The 21,142-nt window shown below is 38.5% G+C and overlaps 2 protein-coding genes across 8 annotated transcripts in view; one reads left to right on the top strand and one right to left on the bottom strand.

Moving 5' to 3' along the window:
* The window catches only part of l(3)73Ah (lethal (3) 73Ah), a 77,175-nt gene extending 65,837 nt beyond the window's left edge, over nt 1-11,338 (bottom strand). The window contains exon 1 of the mRNA XM_067146383.2: nt 10,822-11,338. The gene's annotated coding sequence lies outside the window, so the exon portion shown is untranslated. The remainder of the gene's footprint in view (nt 1-10,821) is intronic.
* A 134-nt stretch (nt 11,339-11,472) lies between these two features.
* Nucleotides 11,473-21,142, top strand: part of Bub3 (mitotic checkpoint protein Bub3) — an 85,649-nt gene continuing 75,979 nt past the window's right edge. The window contains exons 1-3 of one of the 7 annotated variants that reach the window (XM_067146350.2): nt 11,473-11,487; nt 15,840-15,946; nt 17,264-17,466. In XM_067146350.2, coding sequence (XP_067002451.1) covers nt 17,269-17,466 — 198 coding nt within the window. In that variant the 5' untranslated portion in view covers nt 11,473-11,487; nt 15,840-15,946; nt 17,264-17,268. Of the gene's footprint in view, nt 11,488-11,664; nt 11,715-11,853; nt 12,044-15,839; nt 15,972-16,192; nt 16,214-17,263; nt 17,467-21,142 lie in introns of those variants that run through there. The other 6 variants (XM_067146340.2, XM_067146355.2, XM_067146344.2 and 3 more) reach the window with 6 other exon arrangements.

Genomic DNA, 21,142 nt, shown 5'->3' with positions numbered 1-21,142 from the left:
ATCAAAAGACTTGCACCTGGCGAGCCGAACATATCCTTGGACACTCCTGGCACTAAAAGCCATAAGCCATTTCATTTCCACTAGTAAAAATTAATCGATCATGCATCGACCATATCAAAACCGTGTGGACAATCTTAGAGCAGTGAATCAAATAGTCATCTTACCGCTACACAGTTTTTGTTGAATGTGAAAAGGCTTTTGACTTGATTAGCAGAGAAGCCATGTGGACGGAAGTGAAGCATTATGGCGTATCAGCACAAATAATCAAACTCATTTGAGAAACAGTGTGTAGAGTCATTCACGAGGATAATGTGTCCGAGGCCATATCTGTGCATCCTGGAGTGCAGCATAGTTGTATTGTCATTTACTATGTTCCTGATAGGGACTGATGCTGTAAAGTGAAGAATGACAAGAAATGTGAAAACCGAGCTCGATAGCTGCAGCCGCTTAAGTGCAGGCAGTATCCAGTAATCGGGAGATAGTGGATTCGAACCCCACTGTCGGCAGCCCTGAAGATGGTTTTCTGTGGTTTTCCATTTTCACACCAGGCAAATGCTGGGGCTGTACCTGAATTAAGGCCACGGCCGCTTCCTTCCACTTCCTAGGCCTCTCCTATCCCATCGTCGCCATAAGACCTATCTGTGTCAGTGCGACGTAAAGCAAATAGAAAAAAAAGCAGAAATGTGAAATGTGGCATCAGCAGGTTGGAAGACTTCGATTTTGCTCATGACTTGCATCTGAAGCACACGGTGATATGCAAGCGAAGCTCGAATACTTGACAGAACAGACAAAGAAGCTAGAAATGTTGATTACCGGGCGAGTTGGCCGTGCGTGTAGAGGCGCGCGGCTGTGAGCTTGCATCCGGGAGATAGTAGGTTCGAATCCCACTATCGGCAGCCCTGAAGATGGTTTTCTGTGGTTTCCCATTTTCACACCAGGCAAATGCTGGGGCTGTACCTTAATTAAGGCCACGGCCGCTTCCTTCCAACTCCTAGGCCTTTCCTATCCCATCGTCGCCATAAGACCTATCTGTGTCGGTGCGACGTAAAGCCCCTAGCAAAAAAAAAAAAAAAAAAAAAAAAAAAAAAAAAGAAAGAAATGTTGATTAACTTGAAGACAAAAGCATTAAGGATTAATACCACCAACTCAGGCACATTTACTTTTAACACTGCAATTGCTAAACATGGAGGAGCTACACAGGATGTCTCACAATGAATTCGCAAAGCAAACGGTGCTTTTGCATGACTGTATCCAGTGTGGAAGACAGCAGAATATCCATCAGGATCGAACTCTGCATCTTTCAAAGCAATTTTTTTTGTTTATTTTACAATTTGTTTTATGTTACACAAAGAGAGGTAAGTCTTATGGCAAAGACAGGATAGGAAAGGGCTAGGAGTGGAAAGGAAGCAGCCTTGGCCTTAATTAACATACAGCCCCAGGATTTGCCTGGTGTGAAAATTGGAAACCACAGAATACCATCTTCAGGGCTGCTGACAGTGGGGTTTGAATCCACTATCTCCCGAAAGCAAGCTCACACCTGCGGGCCACTAACCACACGGCCAACTCGCCTGGTGTAACAGCCTGCCTGAATATTGGCGGGAAGTAGCTGGGGAGTTAGATAACTTTCTTCTTTAGCATGCCATTCCACTGGTTCATAAATTTTCTGATACTACTGGTACATAACACATTGGTTCATCATAGCATTCGAGCTAATCAATCCCTACTCTGAGGCACTGATTGGAATGAACAGTGAGCATATTTAACGCAATAATGACAGGAGTGTTTACGGCTGTCTGCGGCCTGGTCATTCTAGCACTGGAAATTTGGACTGCTAGATCGGCACCGTAGTACTGTTCGTTAAATGTGAGAAAATTTGTGGTTTTTCATTTGATATAATATTTGATGTGATAACAGTGCTTTTAATCACCACATTCCTACTGGCGTATTTGTAAAGTTGAGGAATAAAGTTTTTTAAAAAAAACTCAAGTTGCTTTATGTCGGACCGACAGAGATAGGTCTTATGGTGACCATGGGTCAGGAAAGGGTTAGGAGTGGGAAGGAAGCGTACGTGGCCTTAATTAAGGTACAGCCCCTGCATTTGCCTGGTGTGAAAATGGGAAACCATGGAAAACCATCTTCAGGGCTGCTGACAGTGGGGTTTGAACCCACTATCTCCCGAATACTGGATACTGGCCGCACTTAAGCGACTACAGCTCAGTGGAATAAAGAACTACTGTCTAGGCTATAAATAACTTTATTCACGCTGGATGTAATGGTAGTTTTTGGGAAGAAGCCTAAGATTTTATTTTTGAATACCTAGCCTATGTTATTATGCAATTTAATATAATCTTATTCACAATGTGTATATGACTTATTCTGGAATTCTGTATACAATGTAGAATTCCATAGCGAATTCCCACTTCATGTTCTTGATACTTCCTGTGAACTCGGATTGTTTAGTCTGGCATTCTCTTTGTATGCCAGTAGAATTTCAGTCTAATTTCACGTCATGCATTATGGTCGATAACTGTTTGATTTCTTCTGTACTCCACAGCCTGTATCCTCCTCCTGTCTTAATGCATCCTAGAATTTTTCTAGTGATTTGTCCCTCCAGTTGTTTGAATGGTTTCTAGTTCACCTATTTGATGCATGACCAAGGTTTCTTATGTGTATATGGTTTCTGCCAGACACCAATACAGGCTCCCTGTGGGAATCAACATCTAAACCATCTTCTGCCAGACAACCAATATCTATTCCTTTTGTCTTCCTGATACTTATGTGCAGGCCCTGTGTCTTCAGTTCTTTTTCCCATTCCCTAATTACTTTATCTAGTACTAGTAACATTGTTATCGGTCGCTGGGAACAAATTGTCGAGCTTAGATATGGAAACCATGGTCCTTTCCTAATTTTATCTCGCACAGACTGTACTTCGTTTATGTGAGAGAGGAAGTTATCTTATCAGGTGCTGTTGAAAATGAGTCAGCCAGGGAGGCTGAACAATGGCACTTGTTTAGAAAGCTGGAAGAATGTTTCATTATATATCTCTTGAGAAATCTTCACAAATTCCTAAAATAGTTTTTCCCACTGTTCCATACTGGCAGGTTCCTCGAATCACTCACCCCTCTCAAGTAAGTTAAGGTTTTCTCCTTAAAGTTTAAGCTTTATTCATACAATGGAAGAAAAAAAAAAGAGAAGCAGAATTAACAAATTACCTTTCTAGTCTGCACCTGCATGTGTCATGTTTACACAGACTGTGTTGTCTTGCCTATTAAATTTCCAAAGGATCTCATAATGTTGAACCAACTTTCTGTTCTGTAGCTGAAGAACGGAAACCGAAACAAATCTCCATTCTTTGCTCTTTTGAAGCTTAATACAACAAATCTGTATGAAACTAAGATTAATTAATCAATCGTCTCAGAACCATACACAGTTCAATAGAAAGACACCTGTATGTAAGCTTGTGTTTGACAGCCAAAATTACGTGAAAAGTAACTTGACATTTGAAATGAACATGTTGATTTATGTTATGAATGAACTTGCACAGGGTCGACAGTTGTATTGGCTGTAGTAGATGATGTTTCACCAAAATGGCTACCTCACCTCGCTGAATTAGAGACATTTTAAAGAGAAAGAACTAAGCATGCGGAATTCCATCTTCACTGAATCTTTTTCTTACAATGAAGCATCCACAATCAACGGTTGTTAGATTCCCCATATTCAGTGATAAGAGCACTAGATAAAGGCAATTTTGTTGCATACACCAGAATGGTGAAAATGGTTCAGAGACTATGAGATTGTCTCTATGTAATGGATCTAAGAAAGTACTGGACTGATTTTGAAATTTCTTTCACCATTTGAAAGATACCATCATTCCGCATAACATGGGCTAATATACGTAAGCAAGTCAATAAGTATCTGCAATTCTGCTTTAATTGTCTTTAGGTTGGCTCTATGGCATTGTGTGCTCATCAGCCGCTAGATGGCACAGTTGTCTACATCTGTGGTAGGTTTCAGCATTATCAGATCAGTACAGCTAGCGCTGTTGTATCGTAAAGATGGCCGTGCCACTCTCTGTTTGCACCAAGGAAGAACAGCATTCTGTAATCCATTTTTTTGTGGTCTGAGGGTGTATCAGGAGCGATAATTCATAGAAGACTTTCAGCACAATATGGGGGCAATGTTTTGCCACAGCGAAGTGTTTACCAGTGGATTGAACAGTTCAAAAGGGGTCGCACTAGCGTGAAGGATGAGGAAAGATCCGGGTGTCCATCTGCAACTGTATATGATGTCAATATTGAACAAGTGCGTGATATGATCCTGAATGACATACGAGAGACTGTTGATGATGTGGCAAACAATATGCACATTAGGCATGGTTCTGCATATGAAATCATGCATAACAGGCTTAACTTTCACAAAGTCTGTTCGAGATGGGTTCCAAAACAACTCAATGAAGAGCAGAAGCCCAATCGAGTGAGAATCTGTCAGCATCTACTGGACTGTCGTGCTAACAAAGGTGAAACATTTCTGAAACGGTTCATCACTGGAGATGAAACATGGGTTCACCACTTTGAACCAGAGAGTAAACGTCAGAGCATGGAATGGAAGCATCCCAGATCTCCAGTCAAAAAGAAGTTCAAGAGTCAATCTTCTGCAGGAAAAGTGAAGTTCACAATGTTTTTCCTTACCAGGAAAAGGGGGAAACAGTAAACATTACAGTGTTATGACAATAAACAAGTTGAAACCCGCAATTCGCAACAAACGCAGAGGTTGACTGTCGGAACGAGTTATTTTGTTACATGACAATGCGCGTCCACATACCGCTGCCCACACCTCTCAAACACTTCAGATGCTGCGTTTCGAGGGGTTGGAGCATCCTGTGTACAGTCCCGATCTCGCCCCATCGGATTACCATCTGTTTGATCCATTTAAAATCGCTCTAAGAGGCCGCCGATTCAGCTCTGATCAACAGGTGAAGGAAGCGGTGCATACGTCTCTTGCTGCGCAGCCAAAAACGTTTTTTGCAAAGTGTATCAGAAAACTTGTTAAACGGTGGACCATGTGCATTGAAATGCAAGCCGACTATGTTGAAAAATGATATCAATAAAAAGTGTGTACGCTTTTTGTAATAAATTATAAAAATTGACTGCAAATACTTATTGACTATAATAATAATGCTATTTGCTTTACGTCCCACTAACTACTTTTGCGGTCTTCGGAGACACCGAGGTGCCGGAATTTAGTCCCGCACGAGTTCTTTTACGTGCCAGTAAATCTACCGTTGCAAGGCTGACGTATTTGAGCACCTTCAAATACCACCAGAATGAGACTTATTGACTTGCCCTCGTATAATACCAATATAATTGGTCTGCTATTCAACATTACAAAATTTTTCAGGCAACTCATTCCTACTGTCAGCATTTTGTCCCAGTGTGTCAATTTGGGCTCATCATCATCATCGTACAGTTCCAGTTTCCCGGGTACTATTTACGAGCCTCTTCCACTTCTCCCTGTCCATATACAACTTGTCATGGAGAACATCATCCACTGTCCATCCCTTGGTAACTAGATCAACCTTGATCATGTCCATCCATTGGGTTTTAGGTCTTTTCTCCTCCACCTATCTTTCCAAACTTATTCTGGCTGTTCTTGTAGGCTCCATCCTGCTCATATGCCCGTACACCGTAGTCTGGATGTGCCGATTCGGTCTAATAGGGACGTCTTTATATCGGCTTCTTTCCTCACCTTCTCATTTCTTAACTTGTCCATCTTGGTCTTTTGGATGGTGGATCTAAGAAATTGCATCTCTGATGCTTGTAGTCTTGATGGATCTCTTTTTTGTGAGGGTGCATGCTTTAATACCATAGGTCAATATTGGTATGAAATAGCTGTTAAACATCATCAGTTTGGGTAGGTAACAGGTAGGGACCCTCTTAGAGGCAGCTCTGCCTATGTGAGTCTCCGAGCACACTGACCCGGTGTGCAACATTTGGTAAAGGGTCCCAGCTCAGGGTAACGAGTGAAGTCCTCTACGGCAAGAAGCGGAGAATGTGATTCAGTACGGTGGAGCTGGCGGAGGAGGCAAACCATTCCTGGAGGGGGGGTGTACAGATGGAAACTACTGCCTTGTGGGATGAGGAGGGATCCTCAAAGGCTAAGAGAGTAAACCCTCAATTACGTTAGGCCTGTAAAAGAGCTTATTTGTAGTTGCTTTCAAAACACATAAGAGCCTTGGAATGCATTTATCAACTAAATTAAGACACCAGTCTCACAGGAAAATGCGAAGAACTAGTAGACCTCATGGAAAGGAGGAAATTAATGATATTGGGGCTGAGTGAAACCAAATGGAGAAGGAAAGGAGTGAAGAAATTAAGAAAACAGTATACAATGTATTGGCATGGAAATGGCAAAGAGATGAGGAACGGAGTTGGTTTCATCATGAGTAAAGTCTGGAAGGAGTCGCTGACATTCAGTATGTTAGTGAGGGAATAACAAAGGTGACTGTGCATTTAGGGAAATAAAAACTAACTTTGCTACAGGTGTATGCACCTTAAACTGGATGTTGTCAAGAGGATAAGACCCAGTTCCTTGATGATTTGGAAAAAGTTATTAGTAAAGAGAGAGTAATAATTATAGGAGATCTGAATGCACAAATTGGGACAGATAGAACAGGATAGAGAACGTAATAGGACCTCATGGATATGGTGGAAGAAATATGGAAGATGAACACCTCCTTGACTTCTGTATGAGGAATGGGTTGGTGGTGAAAAATAGTTGGTCCAAGAAGAGACAGAGCCATAAGATAACATGATACAGTTGGGATGGACTTCAAAAGACTGTAATTGATTATGTCACCTCAGATGAAGAAAGGAGCAGAATGGTAACAGATGTCAGAGTAATACCCAGTGAGAGCCTTGACAGTGAGCACCGTCTATTAGTAGCAGACCTGAGCAACTTATATGTGCCAAAAGTACAGAACAGGAAAATGCCAAAAATCAAAGTATGGGAACTCCAGAAAACAGATAACAGAACTGAGTATCAGAACTGGATAAAAACCCAATGGAAGTGGAAAGATCTAGAATGACTAGATGTAAGTCAGGGAGTTTAGAACATAGAAGTAAAAAATAACTAGAGTTAAAGGTATCATGTGTTAATATTAAAGGAATATGGAACAAAATAGGTAACTAAGACTTTAAAGAGCTACTGGAAGAAATGGACATCCTTGGGCTTGTAGAAACTTGGGCTGATTACAAGAAAGACTTAAAGATAGAAGGGTGTATCGTATGGAGTCGATATGGATCAAGGAGATCCAACACAGGAAGGGTATTGGGCGGAATTTCGGTGGTAATCAAAGGCAGCTTAAAATATAAGGTACAGCTCTTAGAATCTGAGTTTAAGGAATTAATCTGGATAAGAATATTAGATAGGGTCAATTGGAGGAATGAAATATATATAGCTTTTATATATAATCCACTTTTGAGCTCCCTATTTGCGCAGAATGAATTTTTTGAGAATTTAGCGACAGAAATTAGAGGAATGAGAAGTGCGCATGATCAGGCAAGCATTATTATTATGGGCGATCTTAACGTGAGGATAGGGGACAAGAAGCCAGTTTACAATCAACTTGAGGATTGGGTATTAGTAGTTAATAGAAATAGCCAGGATATAGAATGTAACAGAAATGGAGACTGAATGGGTGGCTCTGTTTCTAGAAAACAGAACTCAGAGAATTAGAGTAAGCGAAGCTTTATTTGTCTCTGTAATAATGAAGAGGGGAATTCCTCAAAGCAGTATTATTGGACCTTTATGTTTTCTTATATAAATCAATGATATGTGTAAAGAAGTGGAATCAGAGATCAGGCTTTTTGCAGATGATGATATTCTGTACAGAGTAATAAATAAGTTACAAGAGTGTGGGCAACTGCAAAATGACCTCGATAATGTTGTGAGATGGACAGTAGGCAATGGTATGCTGATAAACAGGGTTAAAAGTCAAGGTGTGAGTTTCACAAATAGGAAAAGTCCTCTCAGTTTTAATAACTGTATTGATGGGGTGAAAGTTCCTTTTGGGGATCATTGTGAGTACCTAGGTGTTAATATAAGAAAAGATCTTCATTGGGGTAATCACATAAATATGATTGTAAGTAAAGGGTATAGATCTCTGCATATGGTTATGAGGGTATTTAGCGGCTGTTCCCATAGGGAACCTGAAATATCTTTATCATCCAATGGCCAGGCAGGCATCAATTTTTGAAAATGGGACAAAGTGTCTCAGTCGGTAACTAGCACACCTACCAAGTCTGTCTCAGTTGGTAACTAGCACATCTACCAAGTCTGTCTCATGGCCGGTTTTTGATACACCACATTTACCTGTGAGTTATCTAAAAGCACTTGTAACTTTAACTGTGCTGTAAACTTGAATGAGTTCCCAGAAACTTGAATCCAGATTTATAAGCCCTGGTACAGTTATCGTCATGGTTAGTATATCTTGTCCTCCAATACCTGTCGCTACGCAAATGTTTTTAGGGTTATTTTGGTAATATCTAGTTACTTTTACTAGCAGAAGTTTTCTACAATGAAAAATAGTTGGCAAATATGTACACAGTCATCTCGATCAACCTGATTCAGCACGTAATAATCTCTCATAATATGAAAACATGTACGATCTAATAATGCAAAAATTAGGTATATATTATTTCTCCTTCTTTCTCATTCACAGTATGCAGGCATTGTCTTAAATTTCACCTTGATCATTGTCAGTAAAATTATAAAAATACACCGCAATTACCAAACAGATCACTTTTCACTGATCCAGAACACAACAAGCATAAACAAAAATAATCACATAAATGAAAACGAGTCGCACACTTTGGAACCCATCATTCCAGCACTAAAGTTTTGCACTGATGGTGCGATATCCATCTGTTCTCGCTGCAACTGTTACAGTTTTTTTTTTTTTTTTTTTTTTTTTTTTTTTTTTTTTTTTTTTTTTTTTTTACACTGTCCATGCAACATGCAGTGACAAAAATACCCACTATCGGCAGCCCTGAAGATGGTTTTCTGTGGTTTCCCATTTTCACACCAGGCAAATGCTGGGGCTGTACCTTAATTAAGGCCATGGCCGCTTCCTTCCAACTCCTAGGCCTTTCCTATCCCATCGTCGCCATAAGACCTATCTGTGTCGGTGCAACGTAAAGCCCCTAGCAAAAAAAAAATACTCTTGTAACTGCTGACGTGAAGTCCACTTGAGGATTTCAATTGAACGTAGCGAACTAACCCTGACTCAGGATGTGAAGTGTTTCGAAACAGATAAGAAGGTAACAAACTACAGTTCCCCGCAAGATTTTTAATTAAAGAAGTCCAGATGTTTTATGTTTATTGGGAGTCTATGACACCTCATGTCACTTCTAAAGGATATAATAGCATTAAAAAAAAGCAATGAATAATCAATATTTACTATTCAGCAGGTTTATATTAAATGAATACTGGTACCTACGATATTTATTATTTAGTACAAATGTAAATATTAATAGTAAATATTCCATAATTTCAGATTGTGTTCACTAACTGTTGGTGGGACTCGTGATTCAAAGCCTGACGAAAGAGATCTTAACATTATAGTTACATTTAAAGATCAATTAGAGCCTGATGAAAATCCGCTTGACTTGAGTTCTATTTTATTTGACGATTCATTTCCCATATTGGCAGATATATCTAAAGTAGAGGCGTCATGCTCCGAGGAGATTATAACCTAAACAGCTGGGACAGATGACAGTATACAAGTGACTAAAGCCAGTGATAACATGAAAGTAAACGTACTAACCGAAATATTGTTCAGTCCAGCACACCCAAGCATGTTAAAATTACAATGAATGAGTGTACATATTTTACAGGCATTATTACTTTCTAATGTTTACAAAACTAATATAAGACCTTGTACAAAACGGTATGTAGTGGCGCCTCATAGCGGTATTTGTTGGAATCGGTTCTAACACAGAGGTAACTACAGCACTAGCTGCAGTTACCAGTTGTTGCGGAGATAACTGTGAAGAAGCTGATAACTGTTGTTTCGGAAACTCATTTTAAACGTATCACCATGTTAAGTCACTGATAACTACGCATCTACAGATAACTGTCATTCCAGAAACCAGCCATCCAACTGACCTTTGGACAAGAAGATTGTTTAAATGAAAAGGTAAAGAGGTTATAACAATCCTCCAGGCCTTAACTTAGTGGGAATATCAATATGAATTAAAATCTTATGGAAGGGATAGTGAGATGCCAGTGATTCTATAAAATATCAGTAGGCTAACCTGAAAACTCTAGGCCCTATAGTAAGTAATGATCATGAAGTTAAAAAATTAGATATCTGTATGATCCATATATTCTCTGGCAAGTACGCAGATGCTCTAACAGTGCATTTCACAAAACACTACAAGGAATACAATATTTACCTACAGAATTTGTTCAAATAGATAGCAAAACACTAATCAACATGCTCCTCTCAAAAGCTATTAAGAATACAGTATTGTCAAAATGAATTCAGAAAATTCTTCTGATAGATATTGAGACTGAATTTGAAGCATTCCAGAATACTGAAAAAGCTCAAATCCTCTTATACCAATGGTTATTTGACTCCAATGATATTTGATCACTGAAATCTTTCCATACCTTTCACATTTGAACACTGATAATAAACACTCAGTTAATAAACGGAATTGATTCTATAATGTTACAGTATATCTAGTTACTTTTACTATACCACAGCTGAACGAAATTTTTTGTCAGCAAATAGGGAGCACTGTGATGGTTTTAACATACCTCGGACAAAAAGACCGACACCATTGGAATGCTGGACTACGGAAATACACTAGCCACAATATATGTGGCGTAGATATGTCCATTAATGTTTAAAAATCATGATGAGGAATGGGACTGTACGTCCGCTAACATGTCAGAAGGCCTACATGGAAATGAATTCCTAACCAGATGACAGGTAATCACTAACACTAAACTACACACGTCAAATAGCACCATCATAGTCAAATAGATTACTCTCTAATATTCTATTTACAACGGTATTATAATGATATTTCCACTCAAATTCCACAAAATGACAGTTTCACGCACACGCAATCGCCGTATTTCTCCGTAGACAGTAACAAACAACTTGACACCAGTACCCTTTCTGAATTTCGTTTTGTTTTGTTATATTTACAATAGGAACATGATCTTGAAGTTCCAGTTGCACACGCAACTACATTTTAGCCTTACAAATTCACATTAAACTAATTTTTAATCTACTCCACACATTTCGGCCTTTAATATAATAACACAACACACACAGTATCCTTAACCTACAGGATTATTTCGGAACTAAAAGCCATGTAGCGTGTTTACGGTAACAAGTGACGAACTTTAATGCGATATCCTGTAGTACCAACATAAGTGGTACCTCCGTTCTTTTTAAAATCAATTTTTTAAGTGGTATATCCGTTCTTTTTAAAATTATTTTTTACATTCAATTTACTGTATATAATGTATATGGATTCTACCAGATAAAATAATGAATTTTGTGTATAATAATTGTTCATTTGATTAATAAATACTTGGGTCATCGTATCTGAAATGAATGTATTATTTTTCCAATATTTTCGTCACTGAGTTTGTTTTAAACTCCGGTTCGGTGTAATTTGAATAACCTTTTGTAAACGGTATGGAATGTTACATTTTTGCGTTATTAGTATAACTTCCTTCAAACCAGAATGAATTGTTTATATTTTAGAGTGTAACGCTGATATTTTATCGAAGTTTCTTGGGTTACGTCGTAACTTGATATTACTCTAACCTAATTTTGCGCTCTGCCGGCTGTTCGATTCAAGAGTTTTTAAAGGAATTTCTGTGTATATAATCTCCTTGTTAGGGGAAAATGATGAGATTACTTGTGTCGTTGTGACTTTGGCACAAGAAAACGAATTAGAAAGTTCATGTTTATATGAGTGGTGAAATTACTTGAAGCCTCAACAAGAAAGGTATCCTGCAGGTATTAAGAGGCCATGGATTCAAGTTGTCAACTAGGAGCACTGTAGAGGGTAGTGTTTCCGCACTGGTGTGGGGGGCATTCACTTGGCAATAGTTGGGTGACCCTTCCAAGTAATCATTTATAGCTGCCGATACATATCCTAATATCAGTAGGGACTAGTTTGAGGAGTATTTCTACAAATGGTGTAGCCTCCACATTTGCCCCACAGGAAACTATTAATAGTCAAGCGTTTATGACTTGTGACGGAAAGATCTATTTACATTCAAGATTCTGTACCTGCAAATACAGGCAACTGTGAGAAGCAATCCAAACAACATGGCTTAACCCAGAAGTTAAAGTTGCTGAATTTCTGGCATTGATAAATGTAACTGTAGTTCAGCTACAATATGATACATTTTGTGATGTTTTCCCCATTTCCCAAGGCGCAAGAGCTCCAAATGGTCTTGGCCTACGAAGCGATCGCTGTTCAGCCCAAGGGCCTGCAGATTACGAGGTGCCGTGTATTCGGTACGACGAATCATCTCGGCCGTTACTCATGTCCTTCTAGACTGGTTTACTATCTCACCGTCAGATAGCTCTTAAACTGTTATTACGTCGTGGGCTGAGTGGATGTCGAACCAGCCCTCAAATGCAGGTAAAAATCCCTGACCTCACCAGGAATTGAACCTGGAGCTTCCAAGTAAGAGGCGGGCACTTTACCGCTATACATAGAGCCAGCAATTGTATGGTGTAACATACGTAATATGCCGTTCTATTTGTTCTGTTCATTCTTCAACCTTTTGTCCCCTCTGGTCAGTGCCTTCTCGTATTTCCTCATAAAACAATTAGGCCTATCGCCTCCACCGTTACTTTAGAATATGTTGTTTGAAATTCATATTCTTTCTCTGCAACTTTTCCCATACCCTGATGGGGACAGGTGAAATCTGTGTCACACATGTGAATTTGGTCTAGTTTTTACAACCAGATGTCCTTCCTGATGCCAACCGTGAGTAGTTTTTTAACATCTCACTAACTCAAATAGGTATTTGGCAGCAGTATGATAAGAAACGTCTAGGGTTGTGAAGGAAGTAAGTAACCGTAATTAAGGTATAGTCCCAGCATTTACCTGGTATGTAAATGGGAAATGACAGAAGACCATCTTCAATGATGCTGATGGTGGGGTTCAAAACTCATCATCTCCCAAAAGCATGCTAACAACTCACGCCTCTTACTGCTAAATTAACTTGCTCGGTTTAATGCAGTTCATAGACCGGGCGAGTTGGCCGTGCGCGTAGAGGCGTGCTGCTGTGAGCTTGCATCCGGGAGATAGTAGGTTCGAATCCCACTGTTGGCAGCCCTGAAGATGGTTTTCCGTGGTTTCCCATTTTCACACCAGGCAAATGCTGGGGCTGTACCTTAATTAAGGCCACGGCTGCTTCCTTCCAACTCCTAGGCCTTTCCTATCCCATCGTCGCCATAAGACCTATCTGTGTCGGTGCGACGTAAAGCCCCTAGCAAAAAAAAAAAAAAAAAAAAAAAAAAAAAAAAAAAAAAAAAAAAAAAAAAATGCGGTTCACTCTCAGGATAATCAAGTTGACCCTTAAATTTGATTACACATATCAGGTTCATCGTATTTCAACCATAAGTATAAACTATGCACATGAAGATGACTCAACACTGAAGTGACGAAGGATCTATAGATAGCACAACCAAGTATTGATTAGGTGGAAAACTCATCCTTCATACTTGTGTGATTCAATGATTGCCTACGCAATGTGTTGCGTTTGCGATGTTGGCATTTCAGTTACAACATAATTCGTCGCAGTTGTGACACTTGGCACTTCTAGGGTTAAAATGTTCTCTTCGTGGTAAAATGCTTAAAAAAAAAAAAAAAATGCTTGTGCCAGTATTTCAGTATAAAATATAAGCAGGAAGTAACTAGCCACACGTGCGGGATGAGGAATATCTGTTCTGCTTTGGAGGTATACCAACCCTCTCATACCACCTTGATCACAATTTCGATGGGTAACAAAAAAAATTTGAACCTTTAGAATCAATTTCATACCGATCATAAAATAAATGTGTTAAATTTACCAGTTTTATAACTGATTCAATGAACTATAATCTATCAGTTTCATTGTCCATATTGATAATTTAAGCACACTAGTATGAAGGATGAGTTTTCCACCTAATCAATACTTTATTTTACAAAATGTTTAGAATTATTTACATTAAAACAGTACCGGTTTCGACCTGTAAATAGGTCACATCAGCTATTGGTGAACCTGCTTAATAGCGATTGTACATAATAAAACCTAGTTGAAACTGGTACTGTTTTAATGTAAATAATTCTAAACGTAAAATAAAGTATTGATTAGGTGGAAAACTCATCCTTCATACTTGTGTGATTCAATGAATACCTACGCAATGTGTCGTGCTTGCGACGTTGGCATTTCAGTTACAACATAATTCATCGCAGTTGCGACACTTGGCACTTCTAGGGTTAAAATGCTCTCTTCGTGGTAAAATGCTTTTAAAAAAAAAGGATGTTGTGCGCCAATTATTTCAGTATAAAATATAAGCATGCTATCTTAAATAATATGTAGAATATTTGTGTACTCGAGGAACTGGCTTTTTAGATGTTATTACACTCAACTCTCCATTTACCATAATCGTATGAACCGCGTTGCAGCTTGACCGCAATCTCAAAAACACTAAAAATGCACAAGTGTTAGGAAAATGAATTAAATGGCATATGGCTTTTAGTGCCGGGAGCGTCCGAAGACATGTTCGGCTCGCCAGGCGGAGGTCTTTTAATTTGACTCCCGTAGGCAACCTGCGCTTCGTGATAAGGATGAAACGATGGTGAAGGCGACACATACATCCAGTCCCCATGCTAGAGAAATTAACCAGTGATGGTTGAAATTCCCGACCCTATCGGGAATCGAACCCGGGACCCCTGTGACCAAAGGCGAGCACGCTAACCATTTAGCCATAGAGCCGGACACGAGTATTAGGAGTTACAGTAGTATAAGCACAACAAATTAGTTACGCATGGGGCTGCCTTGGTAAATGTCGAATGATTGCTGGAGTACGTCGAAGGCCAGGATGATGCTCTCATCACCAAAAAACTAAACGTAAAATTGAAATTCCCGACTCTATCGGGAATCGAACCCGGGACCCCTGTGACCAAAGGCGAGCACGCTAACCATTTAGCCATAGAGCCGGACACGAGTATTAGGAGTTACAGTAATATAAGCACAACAAATTAGTTACGCATGGGGCTGCCGTGGTAAATGTCGAATGATTGCTGGAGTACGTCGAAGGCCAGGATGATGCTCTCATCACCGAAAAACTTGTTTTGAGAAACTTGAGAAGCAAAATAAAGAAAAAGTGTTTCTCGGTACAAAAGCAGAAAAACAGTGAAGTTAGGTAGTCTAAATATTTTTCTTTGACTTATTAGTTTCAACGAAAAGTGCTGTTTATTTTTCTAATTATTAATTGTGCTAAGTGCTATTTTTACTGCAACGTATTGGGTAAGTTAATAAAAAACAATACAGTAGTATCATCATTTTAACTGTACTTTCAGTACACCTGTTATATTTTTTAATTTTTGCTGGTTAACCACGATTTTACTTATCCGGGAAGCCTTAACCTTGCATTATCCCGGTTAATTGAGAGTTGAGTGTTTATTGTAGAAAATTGATTACAAGGGAACATCCTTGGTCACTATGGTAGTTTCGATAAGTCAAAGAGCTGTCTTTGTTCAAAAGTTTGTATTTTTATTCCTTGTTTAATAATGTGTTTTTTTTTACAGGTGTGCTGTAGTGTAATATTTATATTTAAGTTGTATGAGGCAGTAAATGCTGGAGTAGAGACAAAGGAGGACATCATTGAGATAAGTTCCAGATTTCAAGTTCCTAGGTATTACACAAAAAATAAACATACGGTAAATATTCTAAATATTTGAGTGTGATTTAATAGAATCTGATGATGTTCTTTCAGGAATGAAACTTGTCATTCTTTGCTTAATAGTGTGTATTTTTGTTCCATCTTTATTAATGTGCTTCTTTTACAGGTACGTTATAGCAAATATACTATAGACAATACTGGACACTTCTGTATTCTCCCGTACTAAACTGAGAGATATGTTGACAGTGGCGCATCTGGCGGCCCGACCTTAAACATCAGGTGGCAAGATTGGAACTACAAAAGTTGCATGTTAAGGTTGATAGAAATAATGAAACTAAAGTAGTGATTTCATTTTGTCCGATACCTTGGCTAAATGGTTAGCGCTGAGGCCTTTGGTTGAGAAGGCCCAGGATTTGATTCCTGGCTGGATGGGTGATTTTAATCACATCTAATTAATTCTTCTGACTCAGACACTGCGTGTTTGTGTTTGTTCCAACACGTTTTTCTTCATATTCAGACAACACACTACACTTCCATCCACCACAGAAATATGCAATAGCGGTTACTAGACCTCGGATTTTTAGGTGCTAAAATGTTATTATAGACGCCTAAAATAGACAGATAGGTTCTAAAATATTTTTAGGCAGCTTCAATTTTACGTATTTTAACAGGCATCAATTGAAAACCATGTTTGTTTTGCTAAATTGATAATATCTTGCTAGAGGTAAATATATAGCAAGTTTCACTCACCTCTTTGCTACATATGTCACACAATATAATTTTACCGTCTGATGTGAAATGGGAAAACTCCTGTAACCACTTTTTAATTAATAATTAATAATTTATAGTTTACTACACTCAGTTTCAAGGCCATCCCGGTAGGTGCGCTGGCAATCAATGTTTTGCAATAAATCGCGAAGTGGCAAGTATTCTCTATTGTGTATTATTTATCTTCAACTTGTGTGTTCAATGGACTGAAAGCTTTTAAGTTACCTTGTAAAACAAGGAATTGTTTGGAAAATCCTAGTTGTATCATTCTTTGGAAACTTTCAGCTGTCCCAGTTTTAAGACCCTTAGCCATTGCAAGACTAGTAGATTCAGTGTAAGGGTTAAGAAAAGCAAAACAACTTACAAGATGGTTGTTTGAAGTGGTATTTGATGGTTCTGGAGATGGGGTGGGGCTTACAACAAAATGCTGCTGCAGTTCTGGGTGCAAATAAGTGATCGTAGTGGTGTTTGGTGTGTTCACAAAAGCTTTCCAACCTGCCATGAAAAGCATAACAGACTGTAAAGAAAATGTAGCTTATACACAGTATGTATTTGTTGCAGGAGAAATGACTGAATCTAGGACGGAGTTCAAATTAAAAACTGCACCTGAAGATGGCATCTCGTCATTGAAGTTTGGCCCAAATTCAGCTCAGTTTTTGTTGGTATCATCATGGGATAACACTGTGCGGCTCTACGATGTCATCACCAACAATATGAGGTTAAAATATTCGCATGATCGACCAGTGTTGGATGTATGCTTTCAGGTAGGCCTATGGTATAATTCTTTTTTTAAAGTGACTTTAGCACATCGTACACAATATGAGCTTAAAATATTCGCTACTGCCGCCAACTTGACTAGTTACGTATTGAAATCACGAGACATAACCATCAACAGACTTACCTCAGTGTGAGTATCAATAATGGAGGTTCCCTTACCTAAATAAATGATCAGTCATGTATTAATAATTAAGTTGGTTTTCAAGCTCAGTAAGGAATTAAAAAAATAAACCCTCACTCAATTTAATGTTATATATTTCTGCTTTTATTTTTACATACACATAACTATAACCATATTCTTTGGTGTTTGCCTTGTGTAAATAATTCAGCTCCCCCTTATGAAATTTGCTATTACTTGTCGGACTGAGGTGCAACCGTGCTGTAATAACCCAAGCAACCCACCAACATGTACCGTATTTTCTTGCATAATTAACGCCCTTGCATAATTTATGCATCCCAATATTTTTGGGTCCAAAGTGGAGAAAAAGAAATGTTAACGTATTTGACGCACCCATTTCTTCGAACATCCATCATGCAGCTTTGGATGAATTTCGAAATAAAGATGTCAACTACTCAAGTAGCAGCCTTCCTATTGCAAAATCGAGCATTCCAAATACTGGGCAACGTGCTGTTATCAGTCAATAGGAAATACCACTGCACTAATTCAGTGAAAGAATCAGCACAGAAGTGACTAGGGACGCTCTATTCCAGTCTCGTACAAACATATTTTACGAGTTTTACTTTACAAAGGTAAAATTAAGTGTATCCTCCTAATTCAATACATCATAATATAATTCCATCATTAGATGAAGTAATCAAATTCAAACATGTTTCGACTCGTTTGAGCTATCTTCAGTGAAAAAGAGGGGGAAGGGGGGAGTTGAAGTAATTTACATAATACAAGCTTAAAATGTACCAAAAAACATAATGAAGGAACAAATGAAAAAACAGAGAGACATGACGGAAATAAAAACAGCACAATATACAATATTTACGTCGTCATATGGAGCTATAAACAACTTGCTGCAATAAAATTCAGTGAAAACAGGAGTTAATATAAAACATAATTGAATCTGAAAAGTGTGTTAAGCTAAGAAGAAAAGAAATGAAAACAAATGATACAGATGGAAACGAAATTCATTCACAAATTACTCAATTCACATTATCGTTTTCAGGCCAATACATCAGTAAAGAATTCCATAGAATTTTGTAATAAAATTAAACACTTTAATTTATCCAAACACCACACTCTTCATTCATTTGATATTACAACATGTATGCTAATGTTCCCGGAAACAGCACTGTACAATTGATCAAGAACAATCTTTCCAAGTTCAGCAATTTAAGTATAGGCGAAATAGATGAATTTATTCAGATTCTGAAGTTTGCATTGAATAACATTTTCTTCACTTTCAATGATGTCATTTACCAAGAAATAGGTCTTCCCATGGGATCACCAGCTTCGGGAATCCTTGCGGATATTTACATTGATCATTTAGAACATTCTGACATCATTGGTAAGATTAACGGCAATCAACACTGGACATGCTTTGTAGATGACACGTTTGTTATTTTATACTCCCGCGTTACTAACAGCAACGCAGTACTTGAATTTCTCAACTCCATTGACCCACATATAAAATTCACTATAGAGTCAGAAAACAATAATGCCCTTAATTACCTGGCCTTTACCATTATGTGCAACAGCAACAACACTTTATCCTTTAATATATACAGGAAACCCACCCACACCATCAATACCATCCAACGAACCTCTGTGCACCTAGACATACATAACAAAGCAGCTTACAATAGCATGGTCCTCAGAGCATTAACTGTTCCTTTATCTCGCAAGAATTACAAAAATTGCTGGTAATACTGTTTACAATATTGCAGAACACAACAGTTTCAGTAGAACCTTCATCGGCAGAATTATCAATAGATATAAGAGCAGGCCCAAGACTACCCTAGAAAAATATTCTGCTCCTAAAGAAAAGTTCTCCTCATTCACTTTCAATAATAGTAGCATTTACCAAATTGCTAATATTAAAAAAAAACACTATGTCAAAATAGCATATAGAACCTCCCACACCAACTCCTAACTCATTTTCAGTCCACACACTCTCAACAATAATAACAATAATAGATATTTAAACTCCGGAGTTTACAAATTAGAATGCCAATCCTGTAATTCCAGCTATATAGGTTGAACAGGCCGTAGTTTTGTCACAAGATACGCCGAACATGACAATGCTCTCAAATACAATCATTTTTCAGCTATGAGTGAACATCTTAAGCATCCAGCCACAAATGCACTTCAGTACATAAAGATAAGATCTTGCATTATGAGCAAAAAGGCACCTTGTTCAACGTTCTTGAGAGCATCCACATCGATTTAGATCAGTTTATGAACCCCTCTCGCAATTTAAATGAAATCAACGGAAAAAAAAAAAAAGAGCATTCTACTAGAAACATTCATTTCATATATTTGTCAGAACTTAAACAAACCCCACCTCCATCTCTCCAACTCACCACCACCCCCCCCCCCTCCCCCCCCTCACCCCACCAGCTCTACACCACCCCTTCCCCCCCTCCACTCTTTCCATCCTCGCAAACACAGCTGAGCCAACAATAGACTCGATCATACGAACAGGACCGTTAACTTTGAGAAGGCCAGGCCGTTTTGAGAGGACAACCACCTTCTAAACACTGTAAGTTTAAAGCTTTCTTCACACCCATTTTACATTTTTACATATCAGCCCAGGTTTTTCACACAACTTCATTTTTTCCATTACAGATTGGAACTTCATTGACGGTTTCCACTATGGTCACTTACAGTTTACCATGCGTCTGTCAACTTCTCTAACACAGCATCTCAATTTTTGTCACGGCCCTCCCGACCTTTTAAAATAAGGCAAACAAACCAGCCAACATTGTGAAACAATAATGGAGATTGGGGCCGCTAGATTGAGAAGAAATTGAGAATGCTGCTGTTCTAAAGTTTTAAATTTCATCAGAGTTTTTCCGTCACTTGTCACATGCATTTCGCCTGCACATTATCTCAGGCTTGGTTTCTCAAACTTTTTCGCTCCCGCTCCCCTCCTAGCCATTCGATGTGGGGGTGTTTCTACATAGGCAGACTTTCGGCCGGAATTTTCGACACAGTTATTTCATTCTGTTTTGAATTTTTATAAAACCAAAATTTTGTAGACTAAGAGGTCCGCAACCTCGCTATATGCACTTATTGTTCGTTTCCATCTGTATCATTTGTTTTCATTTCTTTTCTTCATAGGTTAACACAGTTTTCAGATTCAATTATGTTTTGTATTAACCCCTGTTTTTAATGAATTTTATTGCAGCGAGTTGTTTATAGCTCCATATGAAGATGTAAATATTGTATATTGTGCTGTTTTTATTTCCGTCATGTCTCTCTTTCTTTTTTTTTTCATTTGTTCCTTCATTATGTTTTTTAGTACATTTTTAGCTTGTATTATGTAAATCACTTCAACCCCTCCCCCCCCCCTTTTTTTTTTTTTTCACTGAAGATGGCTCAAACAAGTTGAAACATATTTGAATTTGATTACTCCATCTAATGGTGGAATTATGTGATGTATTGAATTAGGAGGATACACTTAATTTTACCTTTGTAAAGTGAAAACCATC

The sequence above is a fragment of the Anabrus simplex genome, chromosome 1 (assembly GCF_040414725.1).
Source record: "Anabrus simplex isolate iqAnaSimp1 chromosome 1, ASM4041472v1, whole genome shotgun sequence".
NCBI classification, from domain to species: Eukaryota; Metazoa; Arthropoda; class Insecta; order Orthoptera; family Tettigoniidae; genus Anabrus; species Anabrus simplex.
The sequence above is the reverse complement of the archived record's forward strand: the minus strand, read 5'-3'. Positions and strand labels throughout refer to the sequence as shown.